The 12,926-nt window shown below is 36.6% G+C and overlaps 1 protein-coding gene across 4 annotated transcripts in view; it reads right to left on the bottom strand.

The window, feature by feature from the left end:
* The window catches only part of LOC145678401 (m-AAA protease-interacting protein 1, mitochondrial), a 143,039-nt gene that overhangs the window by 58,568 nt on the left and 71,545 nt on the right, over window positions 1-12,926 (bottom strand). For 2 of the 4 annotated variants that reach the window (XM_081748502.1, XM_081748504.1), the window contains exon 2: window positions 2,016-2,165. The exons of 1 other annotated variant lie outside the window; for it this stretch is intronic. In XM_081748502.1, the coding sequence (XP_081604628.1) occupies window positions 2,016-2,036 (21 nt within the window). In that variant the 5' untranslated portion in view covers window positions 2,037-2,165. Of the gene's footprint in view, window positions 1-2,015; window positions 2,166-4,965; window positions 5,049-12,926 lie in introns of all 4 variants that reach the window. One more of the 4 variants, XM_081748503.1, reaches the window with a different exon arrangement.

Raw genomic sequence — 12,926 nt, forward strand, 5'->3', positions numbered from 1 at the left:
GATGTTTATGAAATTAGAGAGTAACTCACTCTCTTTCAAGGTTGTTAAGGACTAGTAAGTACCTGTGAATGAGTGTGGGGTGAACCAATCTTGTATTCTACTCTGAGTTTTAGGATGGGTTCTTATGGACCCACAGAGGGTACCTCACTCTTTCATAGCTGTTAATGTCCAGTTATGACATGAATCATCGTTTTGATTGATAGTCACATGACTCAGGCCACGTGATGCGGTTGAGGATCAATTACGTACACCTATGACTCCTGTGAGTAGGTAAGGGTGGGTCAACTTTGTACCTTTATGTTTTAAGATGGGTGTTTGTGGTCCTGTGCTCACATACGGGTGATTGTGGTCCTATAGAAGGGTACATTATTCTTTATCAAAGTTATTTAGGACCAATTACAATGCCCTTTTTTTTCTATTTTTTTTAAGATATGGATTCTCCCTTTGACTATTAAAAAATTGCAAAAAAATCAAAGTTTCAAGGTTTCTGACGTTGTATGTCTTCTAGGATATGTGTGTGGTCCTATGGACGATCATCTTACTCTCTTTGATGGGTACCTGGACCAGATACGTATCTTGTAATTGCTTCTGATGAATGAGGTGGGATAATCTTGCACCCTTCATGCTCAACGATGGGTACATATGGTCTTATACGTATCAGACTATGAACCTTTTTTTCTTTTTGATGAGTGCCTAGGACCAGATACGTACCTGTGTGGTTCCTTTATTGAGAGGGTGACCCAGTGCGCCCTTCCAAAATTTTAGGGTGGGGGTATGTACTCACTCAAATTAAGGTCTCTTATAGTCCTATAAGTTTTATGATGAACAACTTACCCTCTTTGGTGGGTACCTTGGTTCTCTGTCAAGCACTAATCATCTTCAAGCGCCACCCTGGCAGTAACTAACTGAACTTTCTCTAAGCGCATACATGTTATGCTACACACCTGCCACCTGACATGACTTATCATTGGTTACTATTCATTACTCTTCTTATCACATAATATATTGTCCTATGACTTAGGTATGTGTGTGTATTGGCTATTAGCTACTATCATATTACATTTTTAGTAGGTAGCTGAAATCAAGTAACAAATTTCGTAAATTTAAACAAGTAGCAATTTGTCTTAGCATGTAGAAATTGAATTCTTGAATAATTTATATTAAATTTCGTTTGCTAAAAGAAGTATTTGCAGTAAGTAATTTTTTGAAACTTACCTTTTTCCTTTGCAAGAACGATTTTTGGAAACATTTTGTTAAATTAAATTATTAAGGAAAACCTGACAAAAATTTTGAAAGTAAAAAATCTAGAAGAAAAAAAAAACATCAACAAAAAATATTTAAGCTGAAGTTTAACAAACTAAAATTTAACCAAACAAAAAATTGAAACTATTTATTTTGTGTTTGGTGTTAAACAGTTATCGTGGAACTATATGGAGAAAAATAGTTAATCGTGAAACTACTTGGAAAAGATTAATATATAATTGTACAGAAAGAGATTAAAAGAAAAAAAATCGCGCAAAAAAGAATTTTGAAAGAAAAATTTTGTGCAGAAAAAAGTGAAACCAAAAATTTTGTGCGGTTAACCGTTTCATTTATTCAGCAGATAATGACAAGGTATTTAAAGAAATGAAACGAAAGAAATATTTTTTGAACAATATTTACAAAATAATATGGAAATACATAATATTTACAATAATTAATAATGTATTCCATCACAACTTCAGTTGTTCACAAAGATTCTTTTTCAAGCACTATGATTTACTTAATAATTTTGGTGATACATAGTATTTAAAAAAAAAAGTATATAAATGGTTATAATCTTCATAGTTGATGTATGCAATCGGAATATCTTGTTATTGCTCTGTTTCATCCTGAGTTCATAGCTAATGTCTGGTATTACATATTTTAATCAGAAACTCGGAACTGAAATCAGAAGTTTAATTAGTGAATGAAGTAATATTCAAGATGCTTTTTTGTATTAACAAACTAAACACCTTTGCTAGAAATATAATTACGTGTGAATGATGTTGATTCATAACTTGAGAGTTAAAGCTTATTTACAAATCCATTTGTAGACCTGTGGTTCGATTTGTTCATTCTTGTAGTGGTGATGATTTGTCTCCAGGTAGCATTGCATCGTTTTTTAAGATCTGCTATTGTAAGTTCTGTAAAGAGAAGAACAAAACAATTGTTTAGAAAGAAATGTATTGATTGATGAAAGAAGGGAAGTAAGAAGTGTCACGAAATTACCTTTAATAAAAATTCAAGTAATCTGAGTTCGTTAACTTGCAGCCCTGTTGTGAGCATACACTGAAACTACCGTAGTGATTTGCCTTGAGCTTTGCAACCATAGATAATAATAAGCATACACCCCACATAGTACTGAAACTTTGGTTTGTATGTATTCGACAAAAAGGCAATTTTTTGTATATATAAAGCTGTCTCCTGCCACACTTGGTTTATTACTTTCAAAAACGTATATATTAATTTTGGAAGAAACTTTCATTAATTTTTATTTTATAATATTGCAATACTGCTTTCAAGATGGTCGTCCTCTTCTGTCTGTCTATTTGAAAGCTTACATTAGGTTAGTATTATAAAGGTAATCAAGAAAGATCTGTCGCTTTTTTATCCACCACCTACGAATATCGGTATGTCACCTAAGACGTACCTCGAAGATCAAACACAGTCCCCATCAGCATCGGCGACCTTCTGCAAACGTTCTGAAAGGTCATTGATTCCATCGCGGTAGAACTTGGTGGGCTGTGAAGCGAAGAAGATATCAAGTACATTTTACACCTCTACTAGGGATTTGAACTGACGTCCTCTAAGGTGATTGTTCAAGAAATGGAACACGTGATAATCAGATGGTGCAATGGCCGAGGAGTATGGCGGATACAATAGTCCGTCCAAGGAGTTTCCCATCCAAGTCGTAGAATGGTGTCCCGGGTCATCCTAGCTACGTGGGCTTAACGTTGTCCTGTAACACGAGGACCCCTTTGCAATTCAGAATTGCTGGCTCCACAGTTTTGAGTTTTTCTTGAACACGGCTCAACTGCTGACAGTACACAGTTGCATTGATGCTCTGACAGCTGGTACCAGTCCCCGATGCCGCGAATAGTTCAAACACATAGGAAGTCCTTTTTGTGCAATGCTGGTTTTGGCTGTTTTGGAACTGATTCATGGGATACTAACTAATGATGACGGCGTCGTGGAGCTTTGTTCAGGACCCACTTCTCATCATATGTCAACACCCTGTCCAGAAATGACTCTTCAGACGAGACAGCAAAGAAACACAAGTGTCCCCTCGCGTTGCCTTCTGGCCCGGAGTCAAATCATGTGGGACCCATCGACCCAACTTGTAGTGTTCCCAAGTTGATGGAGGTGCTGCCGAATGATATGTTCACTCACACTGAATTGTAGTCCCAGTTCCTCACATGTCTGGCCACTGTTCTCCTCAATTGCTACCTGAAGATCTTTAATTGCCACAACCAGGTAGTATGTTGGATATATCCACACAAACAACCGATCTCCGCCTTATCTCCATTCGCATTCAACTCACTGTGTGACTTCCACAAGAAGCGACAGAAATTTATTGGATACCTTTATATAAAGTTTACATGTTCTATATTGCTAATGTGGTGTTTTAAACATAAAATAACAAACTTTAATAATTACAAATGTATTATTAAAAATATATACTTTTGACTGTCCCATACGTGATAGTAAAGTGTTTATGGTTTGTCTACTACAGAAAAACCTTTTTAAATTCCGTTTGTTACTATTCCTAAATGGATTTATTTCATACTTAATAAATGATACTCAAATCAATTTCTACATTCTGAAAAGTTTGTATTTAAAACAATTTTATTATTTTGTCGCGTACGCGACAGCTTTTATTGTTGATCAATAGTATAGTAATTGGTTAGTATATAGAGATTTAATGTAACTGCAATAGGACACAAAATGTCTGAAAATGAACTGGTGTTTATTATCGTTTTCGTATGACAGAATTATATAGAATATTCATAATAGATTTCTGTTTGGTTCCTAAACTTCTTCCATCATTATACATACTTCAATACACCCTCTCAATGCGTGCCCGTTTATGTCACTACTGTTTGTTTTATGGGTGTTTCTAATTAAAATATGTGCCATGTTTCTTTTGTTTTAGGTTGGAGTTCGAGGTCAAGTGCAAAACAACTTATGCACCACTCTTGAAGAAAATAGGAGAGAGAAAAACGCCAGAGATCTTAGAGGGTACTTACAAAGAGAAAGGGACAGAATAATTGAGGTCAGGAAGAAAAAAATCTCTGACGAATAAAAAGCAGAAAGAAGGTTTGAAGAAATACGAAAGATAGAGAGAAAAATACGTCAAAGAGCTAATTTGAAAGGAAAGGGATCTACAATAAAGGATAAACAGTGTTAATGACACAGAAAAACCAGAATCATCAACTTCGCAGTCACCGTCAAGATGCAAACACTCCCTCTCAAATGCAATATTGAAGACTGTACGTGCACCTCCCTATTCACCGAAAGTGGTAATAGTAGGCTTAGCAAAGGTATCGGGCTCAGCCTAACACAGAAAATGGAGGCTAATTTGCATCTAGCTCCTCAAACTGAGATTATGATACTGTAATAAAGTTGTTTTTCTTTTCTTTCTGTGATTTCTTATATTTTTCCTGGTATGACAGACGTGTTAACTGTTTGGAAAGACAAAGCAAAATTGAAAACAAGATTATTATTACTATTATTATTTGTTTGAAAGAAGTACTTCACGTATTTATAAAGAGAATTTACATTTCGAAACAGTTTTTTCAAAATTTTGAAGTCTTAGACCATAAAAATTCTTACTACTGAAAGATACACCAGCTGAACAAAGCAGATGCTTAGTACATACAAAACTTTACATTACAACTCAAAGCTCTAAAGATAATACATTCAAATGGCTTTTGGGAGACTTACCTTTGTGACAACAGCCTTAACTCTGTATGCTGGCAAAATTCTTGTGATGTGTGAATGGAAAATTAATATTGGATTCAGTGAACCTGAAAATAATGCAAAGTGGAAAGAACGGGAAAAATTGATGACGATCAATTAAGACTTGCCTAAAAGAGGACTGTAAAGACGATATTTACAGAAAGTCAATTCACCTAAGATGGCCAAAGTTTGCGCGCTCACCTGCTCACGACAATCCCTTCCTCCACCAACGGTTGTGCTCGATGTGGTGGCCACGAGCTTGAACTATCGCCCTGCAACGCAATTTCCACTGAAGCAGTTCGCGTCGAAGGTGTGTGAGGGGAATTGAGGACCACAGCGCTTGACAAACTTTCCAGAGCCCCCAGAGCTTCGTGCGAGGCCTTGTTTCAGAAGGCCAAAGCCGCAGAAATCTATGGGTGACGCATCTGATGGCTTCACAGGTATGGACGAGAAGGGAATAACAGACACCAGTTTCCGTGGCCATACGTCGATAATACGCGACAGAACTGCGAGTAGTGTGACTGGATGCTTTGTCCATGTGGATCCACACCTTCTGGGTGTCCCTGCCATACAACTGTGAGATGTGCGTTGAGTATAAGGGTTCCATGATGTTCGTTAGAAAGTAGGCTGCATTCACCTTGGCCTTCGAATCCACACGATGCATTGGCAACTTCTCACGGGCGCAGAAACCTGCCACCACCATAAAGCCTTTCGAAAACTTCTCACGACATGCACGGGTGAACTCGCCGCGGCCCTTCGCATCATGTGGTGAATAAAAAATGGCCGTGGGCTTACTGATGTCAAGGTAGATCCTGGCTTCATGCAGAGTGATAACCACTGCCATTTGTCACCTGAGAGGTACTCGTCATACAATCTCTCTTGAATGTGCGTTGGTGATAATTTATACCCCATCGCCTTATGACGTTTTTTCAGTCCCAAATTGTCCTTTATGATACGACACACTGTTCTGTGATATCCTGCATGAGGTGGCAAGGTTGCTTTGGGAGATTGGATTCTCCTTCACAACTGATGCTCTGATGTTTCTCACAACGCGTGGTGTCCTGGCTGGACATGCCCGTTTCCTTTTCACTCTCACGACTTGATCTTGACATTTAGGGCTGGTGCTTTTACAGCGCTGGCTTACCTTTGCTACTGTACGCCTGCTGATATTGTTGCTCCTTGCCGTACACATTTTCACAATCGCTGACGCACTGAATTGTGCATCGGAAAGTGCACATATGTACCCTTCCCAATAAGGTGTCACTTTTAACAGACATAATAGCTGTTCACCACAACAACTTCCTCACAGCGTTGTACGTGACTCACCATTGGATTTACGGGCTACTGACTTCTGGTTCCTTCTCCTATGCTGTGCTTGTCATCAGTTCTGTAAAATTGGCCACCTTAGGTGAACCATTCTGTATGAGAAATTATTTGCTGATATCCCAAAGATGATGGCATAGGTGAACACAAAAATAATACAATAAAGAGGATTTGAAAGGAAGAAAATACAGATAGGAATCTGTAATGTCAAAAGAGTATTACAGATTAATTTTCAATGTCGTTCAGCTGTGAATATCAAAATTAAGTTCAAAGTGCTTTATGGTTCATGCAAGTATTCTTTAATTACAGCGGCACTGCTTCACAATGACAAATGTTCAACATGTGTAAATTGTTCAGACTCAAACAAGGACAAAAATATTGTCTTGCATTTTTAAATTTGTTATATACTACAATTTTGAACACAAATGATACTACAAACAAAAGGTCATTTGGAGTGATGGCCCATGATCAGAATTTATAAACAAATACATGGTAAAACTATTCCAAATCCCATCTCAAAAACAACATAAACAATTCACCTGGAAATATTTCGCAACATCACATGATAAAGAAATAGCAGATGGTATTGATGGAAATATTAAACACCTTTTTGGAATGGAGTTGATGTCTCAAGGAGATGTAATTACTTAATCAACAAAGTATTTTGGCGAAGTAGCAAAAACCTTAAATACGTAACAGATTGAAGTGATAATATTGATGCTAAATGCATAGAAACGATAAAATCTGAAAGCCCTGAGAAAATGAAGTATTCCAGTTGAAGGTATTAAAATTCTTAACATTGCCACAGCTTCAAACATTTCTAGAAGGGGCAAGAAAAATACTACAGTAACTGCGTAGAACACACTTCCACCAAACATTCACCTTAATTTTAAAATTCTTCCTGCTAACTGGGTAGTTGTAATTTATGGTGGAATATAGTATTCTGGTGAAGTTACAAAAATTATAATAGATAATGGCTATATCATACATCCAGTATTTCCAAAGGGGATTTCCACTTCATTCCCCTTGTAATTCACGCACTTTCCACAGATATAGACACGAAGTGCCAAGAACACTTTTTTACATAACGATTGTAGTAACCATGATATAACTCATATCAACAAATTTACGGAATAGATTATGTTTTGTTGCTAGTTAACACGGAACATTGAACGGTTTTATAACTGATTTGAATATTTCTATTGTTTAATGCATCATAAACATATGGTGAATTTAATATTTTACTTGTAGTTACAAATGGCTACTTTATTAATAATAGTAATAATAATAAGAAACGTGATTCGAGCGGGAATCGAACACTAGACCTTTTGCCACTCCGTGACGTGATAACTTTTCGGGTCGTATCATAAATGCGGCGAGTCGGAAACTTTAAGATGCTTTTTCTAAGCTATTTGCCTCTCTCAGTTTGTAATATTAACTTTAAATGTGCACTACTAGCTCGCAAAAGATGGTCCCGAAGGTCATTTACCAGTCTGCTTTCTCCTTGGAAGACATATGTCCTGTGTATATTGTCCATTTTGAATATCTTAAAAATCACATCAAATTCAGTATTAATACTTGGTTAGAACTGCACAGACATGTTGATTTGATTGTTAAACACACATTGTTTGCTGAATCGTAAGAAATGTAAAGTTTTTTTTTCTTTTATGATTTAAATTAATTGTATTAAAAGCTCACGTAAATCATTGTAATAAGTAGAGGAATAATCACAGCCTTCTTTATCTCCGTACTTCATAGTGGCTTATATTGTACCATTTTCACTGTTTATTGAGTTGATTTTGGGTTTGTCAATTTCAGCAGCGAGGCTATATGAGACGGGACTTACTGATACGAACGTGGAATCCGAACCACATGAGCACCCGCGGGTTCACTGTTAATGTTGAACATTGAATGTAGGTAGGTAATTTCCACTAATGCGATATCCATTTTCTGACGAAGCTCTATACGACGTAATTATATAATGTATGATCTCAACGTATTTTCTTGAAAGTAGTCCATGTAACTATTACTAGGAAGACCGACGCAAAAATCTTGATTAGGTTCCATTTTTCTCTTTTTTATCGATGATGCTGGTACCTACGAATTAAAGAGAAAGAATAATCTTTCCACTGGGCGAGAGACTCCTTACTACGATCTTTCTTTTTCGTACGCACTATTTTATCCATTAAGATCATCGACGGTAGAGGCACTGTTTGCAATTCTTCGCTGTAGAGAACACCATTAGGTTGTTGATTCAAATTTTTTAGTCGGTAAACAGGCGATTTCCTTGGTATCATAGCTTTCGAAAATTTTCCACATCCAGTTTTGCAGATAGCCTTTGTCAAAGATACGATTTGTGTAACGTAAGTAATACGTACAGTATCGGATAAATCCGCGTCTTACTGTGAAGTTGAAATTTATTGTATTGGTTATGCTACACCTCTACTTAATTGTTTTGAGGTACTTTTGCAGATGTGATTTTAATTCTGAACTGCTGATATTTTTATATGCTCTTACAAGCAGTAGGAATACGTCAACGTAGCGGTACGTTTGATATTTGTTAAAGTACTTCCACATCTGATGTTTCAGGGTCTCAAATATTTCTGCGATACACGCTTTAGCATCTGGATTCTTTGTCGTTGTTTTACGTGACTTTTCTTGATATTGCACAACACTTTTATTTAGAAACTTTTTGAGAAACATTTACTACAATTCTAAGCCTTCTACTTTACTTACAAGAACTTCGGATGGCATAGATTAACTATGAAGGTGAAATATAAAGAAAAAAACTTTTCTCAATTCTATGTATCACCAAGTATTTTTGCAAATAGTTTTCGAAAAAAAAAAAAAAATCTCTATGTTCCATTTCTCTAAACGTCTTGTCAGTTTCTTCTGAGAAAGTTAAACGGTTAACTCCACAAAACCTTTTTCACAAAAATTTTCGTTTTATTTTTTCTGCAAAGAATATTGTGATTTACAAAACTGTTTGCTCAAAATAATTTTGTTTGAATTTTTTCTTTGCACAAAACTTTTGTTTGAGAGACTTTCCAAATAGTTTCACAGCTAACCGTTTAACTCTCATGGTTTGCAAAATAAACGGTTTGTAATTTTTCGTTTGATAAAATTTGTTGGTTAAAAATTTAACTGAAATACTTTTTTGTTGATAAAATTTGAGTTTTAAAATTTTTGTTTGTTAAACGTTTTTAGTTTCAAAATCCTTGTGAGTTATTTTTAATAATATTGTTTAACAAAACTTTATTGGCATTTTTTTCTGGAAAGAAAAAATAGTTATTGCACATATTTCTTTCAGCAAACAAAATTGAATACAAATCATTTAAGAATTCAATTTCTACATGTTAAGACATATTGATACTTGTTTAAATTTACGAAACTTGTTACTTGATTTTAGCTACCTACTAAAAATGTAATAAGATCGATATGTGTGAAAAGAAAATATTCTATTGGCTATTAACTACTAACTCATAGGACAATATATCGCACCACCGGTGGAAGAGTGTTACAACTGATAAAATGGAAATTTTGATTTATCATTGCCCAAAAGAGAATAGAGAGAGAGAAGCGAGCTCTACCTGGTGGTATTTTTGCAGAAACACAACTAAACAAATTAATCTCTAGATGGCAGAAATACCAGTATTCCAGGGAACGATTTTGATACTATAACTAACAGTAATGTTCCTTCAAATGTGTATTTTTGACTTGTAACAGTATTCCACTGGGTGTGCGATATCACGTGATAGGAGGAGTAATGAAAAGTAACGAACGATACGTGATGTCAGGTGGTAGGTGTGAAACACAACATGTATGCGCACAGAGAAAGTTCAGGTAATTACTGTCAAACTGATGTTTGAAGAAGATAGCTAGTGCTTTGTAGAGATCCAAAGTAGCTACCAAAGAAGGTAAGCTGCTTATCATAAATCTTATAGGACTATAAGGGATTTTAATTTGAATGAATACGTACACCCCACCTTAATTTTTATGAAGGGCGCACTGGCTCATCCTTTCCCAATAAAGGAACTACACAGGTGCGTATCTATTCCTAGGTGGTCATATATATATATATATATATATATATATATAAAATGTTCAGAAAGCCTGTTTCCTATAAGACCATATGCACCCATCTTAGAGCATTAGCCTACTTCATTCATCAAAAGAAACTAAAGTACATATCTGGTCATTGGTATCCATCAAAGAGATTAAGATGATCATCCATAGGACCACACATATCTTAGAAGACAAATAACATCAAAATCCTTTAACTTTTTTCAATTGTTTACTCATGAACGGGAACAACTCTCACTCATTCCAGAAAAGGGAGAAAAAATGGGATACGTAATTAGTCCTCAATAACTATGGAAAAGAAATGTACTCTTCAATAGGACCATAAGCACCGATAGCCGATAGGTCAAAGTTGTACCCTTAGCCATTCAAAGGAATCATAGGTGTACGTAATTGATCCTCAACCGTTTCAGATGGCCTGAGTCATGTGACTACAACTAAGAAGCAGAACGATAATTCATGCCATAACTGGCCTTAAATAGCTATGACAGAGAGTGAGATACCCTCTATAGGTCTATAAGAACCCATCCTAAAACATTAGGGTAGAACACAAGGTTGGTCCACCTTACACTTATTCACAGAGTATGCTACTAGTCCTTAATAGCCTTGAAAGAGAGTTAGTTATCATTCTAGAAGTCCATAAAAACCTATAGGTAAGCATAGGACCGGTACCACCCACTTTGAAACATAAGGCGTCCACCTCACACATTATAGAAACAGTAAGTGAACATAACTGGTTTTTATAGCAATGAATGACAGTAAGGTAGCTTCTGTAAGTTTGTAAGCACCCATAGGACGCGAGCATGCATCTTAAAACATTAGGATTACAAGGCTGGCCCACTTCCACACCCATTCAACAATACTTCAGAGGCACAAGTGTGAGCAAAATAAACGACGCGTCTCTTTAATGACATTTTCTGAAAATATCTAAGTTTTCTTCGTATGTTTGAAATTTTGGAAGGTTTCCACAGCAGGATGAGTTAATGACAAACCTGTTTTCAATGTTTCTGATCAATATTATTTTAAAATAAAGAAATTAATAGCAAAAAATATGTAAAGTGGGTGAGATGTCTATGCGTCGAAGATGTCTACAAATGCACTGCTTGAACCTTACGTAACGAAATGGCAGAGGAATGCGCGCAACACCGAGAGGATTGTATGTCTGTTACTTTCCCAAAACAATAAGGTGATTGAAGTAGTGTGTGAATGAAGAGAAGAAAAATGTGCGGTAAGTACCCTTTGTTATTGCTAAAAATAGTTGGTGAAGTGCACGTAAGTAGTGGTTAATAAGTAGATATTAAAGTTATTATTCTGAAACTGGGGAGGAAACATGAAGACAGGTTACGCCATGAACTGATATGAGTCAAGTGCAGTTGGAGAGACATGGTATGTAGACAAGATTTTAGGTGTCTTGAACCACTGAATGGGATAGAAGCCTAAAAAAGTGTGGTGCAAGATGCCTATAATGTTTGAGTTGCATGCTGTAGTACAAGATGTCCAGGGCAGCAGAAAATGCAAGAGAAATATGTGGATATCTGCAGATAGATACAAACGGAAAAGCTAAGATAACAGTTGCTGTTCTCATTCGATATACACGATTGTACTGCTGCCATAGTGACTAAATATGCCTCGTTCTGTCTTTGCAGATAATTCCACGAATATGTCAACGATGTCTCAACGAGCGTAGTGGTCGGAAGAGAGCTTGCAATTCGCAGTAACGAACAGGAGGGATGAATGCATTCCAGGCATCACAATACTACCAATTTCCATCGATGTCGATGAAACCGTCTGCAGATGAACGCACGTGTAGAACACGTTATTGATGTTAAAGGGTCTCCAACGACCGAAGTTACGTCTGGCGAAAAAGGTGAAATCATTCTATTATCATATGCTGCAGAGCAGAACATGTCTTTCTGCCTCCTACATGCATTTTTAAAGGTAAGAACAAAAAGCAGGAGTGGGCAGACTTTGTCCAATGGTGAAACCATAATAACGAATCAGAAATCTGCGTGCGTCAATTCTGACAATTTCATGACCCGGTTACAGCAGCACTTCACTCCACGTAGACCTGCGCATACCGGGAAGGTATTACTCATTCTTGATGGCCACGTTTCCCCCTGTACAAACCCAGATATGCTCAAAAAAACTCTACTAAAGCTGAATTCGAGCTGCAGCCGTGACCTTCTCGCCTTTCTCAGCACGGAAGAAGAACTACAAACACACTTAGGTCTGCGAAGACATCGCCTCACCAGCTTTCACGTGAAGATATGCCAACAAGCTATGCTTCTTCTGACCGGTCTTCGACCAATGTAGAGTTGACCGTTGCAATTCAAACGTCTCCGAGTATCTTTCACTGACATTTGTCCTGTATCAGTTCTCGTGCCAAGAAACGTCCGATGTAAATGACAGGCGTCTGTATTTAATTTGGATGTTTCGAACACGTCTGCGAAACAAATTTCCACCAAAACCATCAACACTAGGGAAAGATGGAGAAGTATTTATACTGCACAATCGGATAACTATTGCAGTGTTTGTGGGTTGTA

Source organism: Thermobia domestica, chromosome 2 (assembly GCF_964235325.1).
Source record: "Thermobia domestica chromosome 2, izTheDome1.hap1.1, whole genome shotgun sequence".
Taxonomy (NCBI): Eukaryota; Metazoa; Arthropoda; class Insecta; order Zygentoma; family Lepismatidae; genus Thermobia; species Thermobia domestica.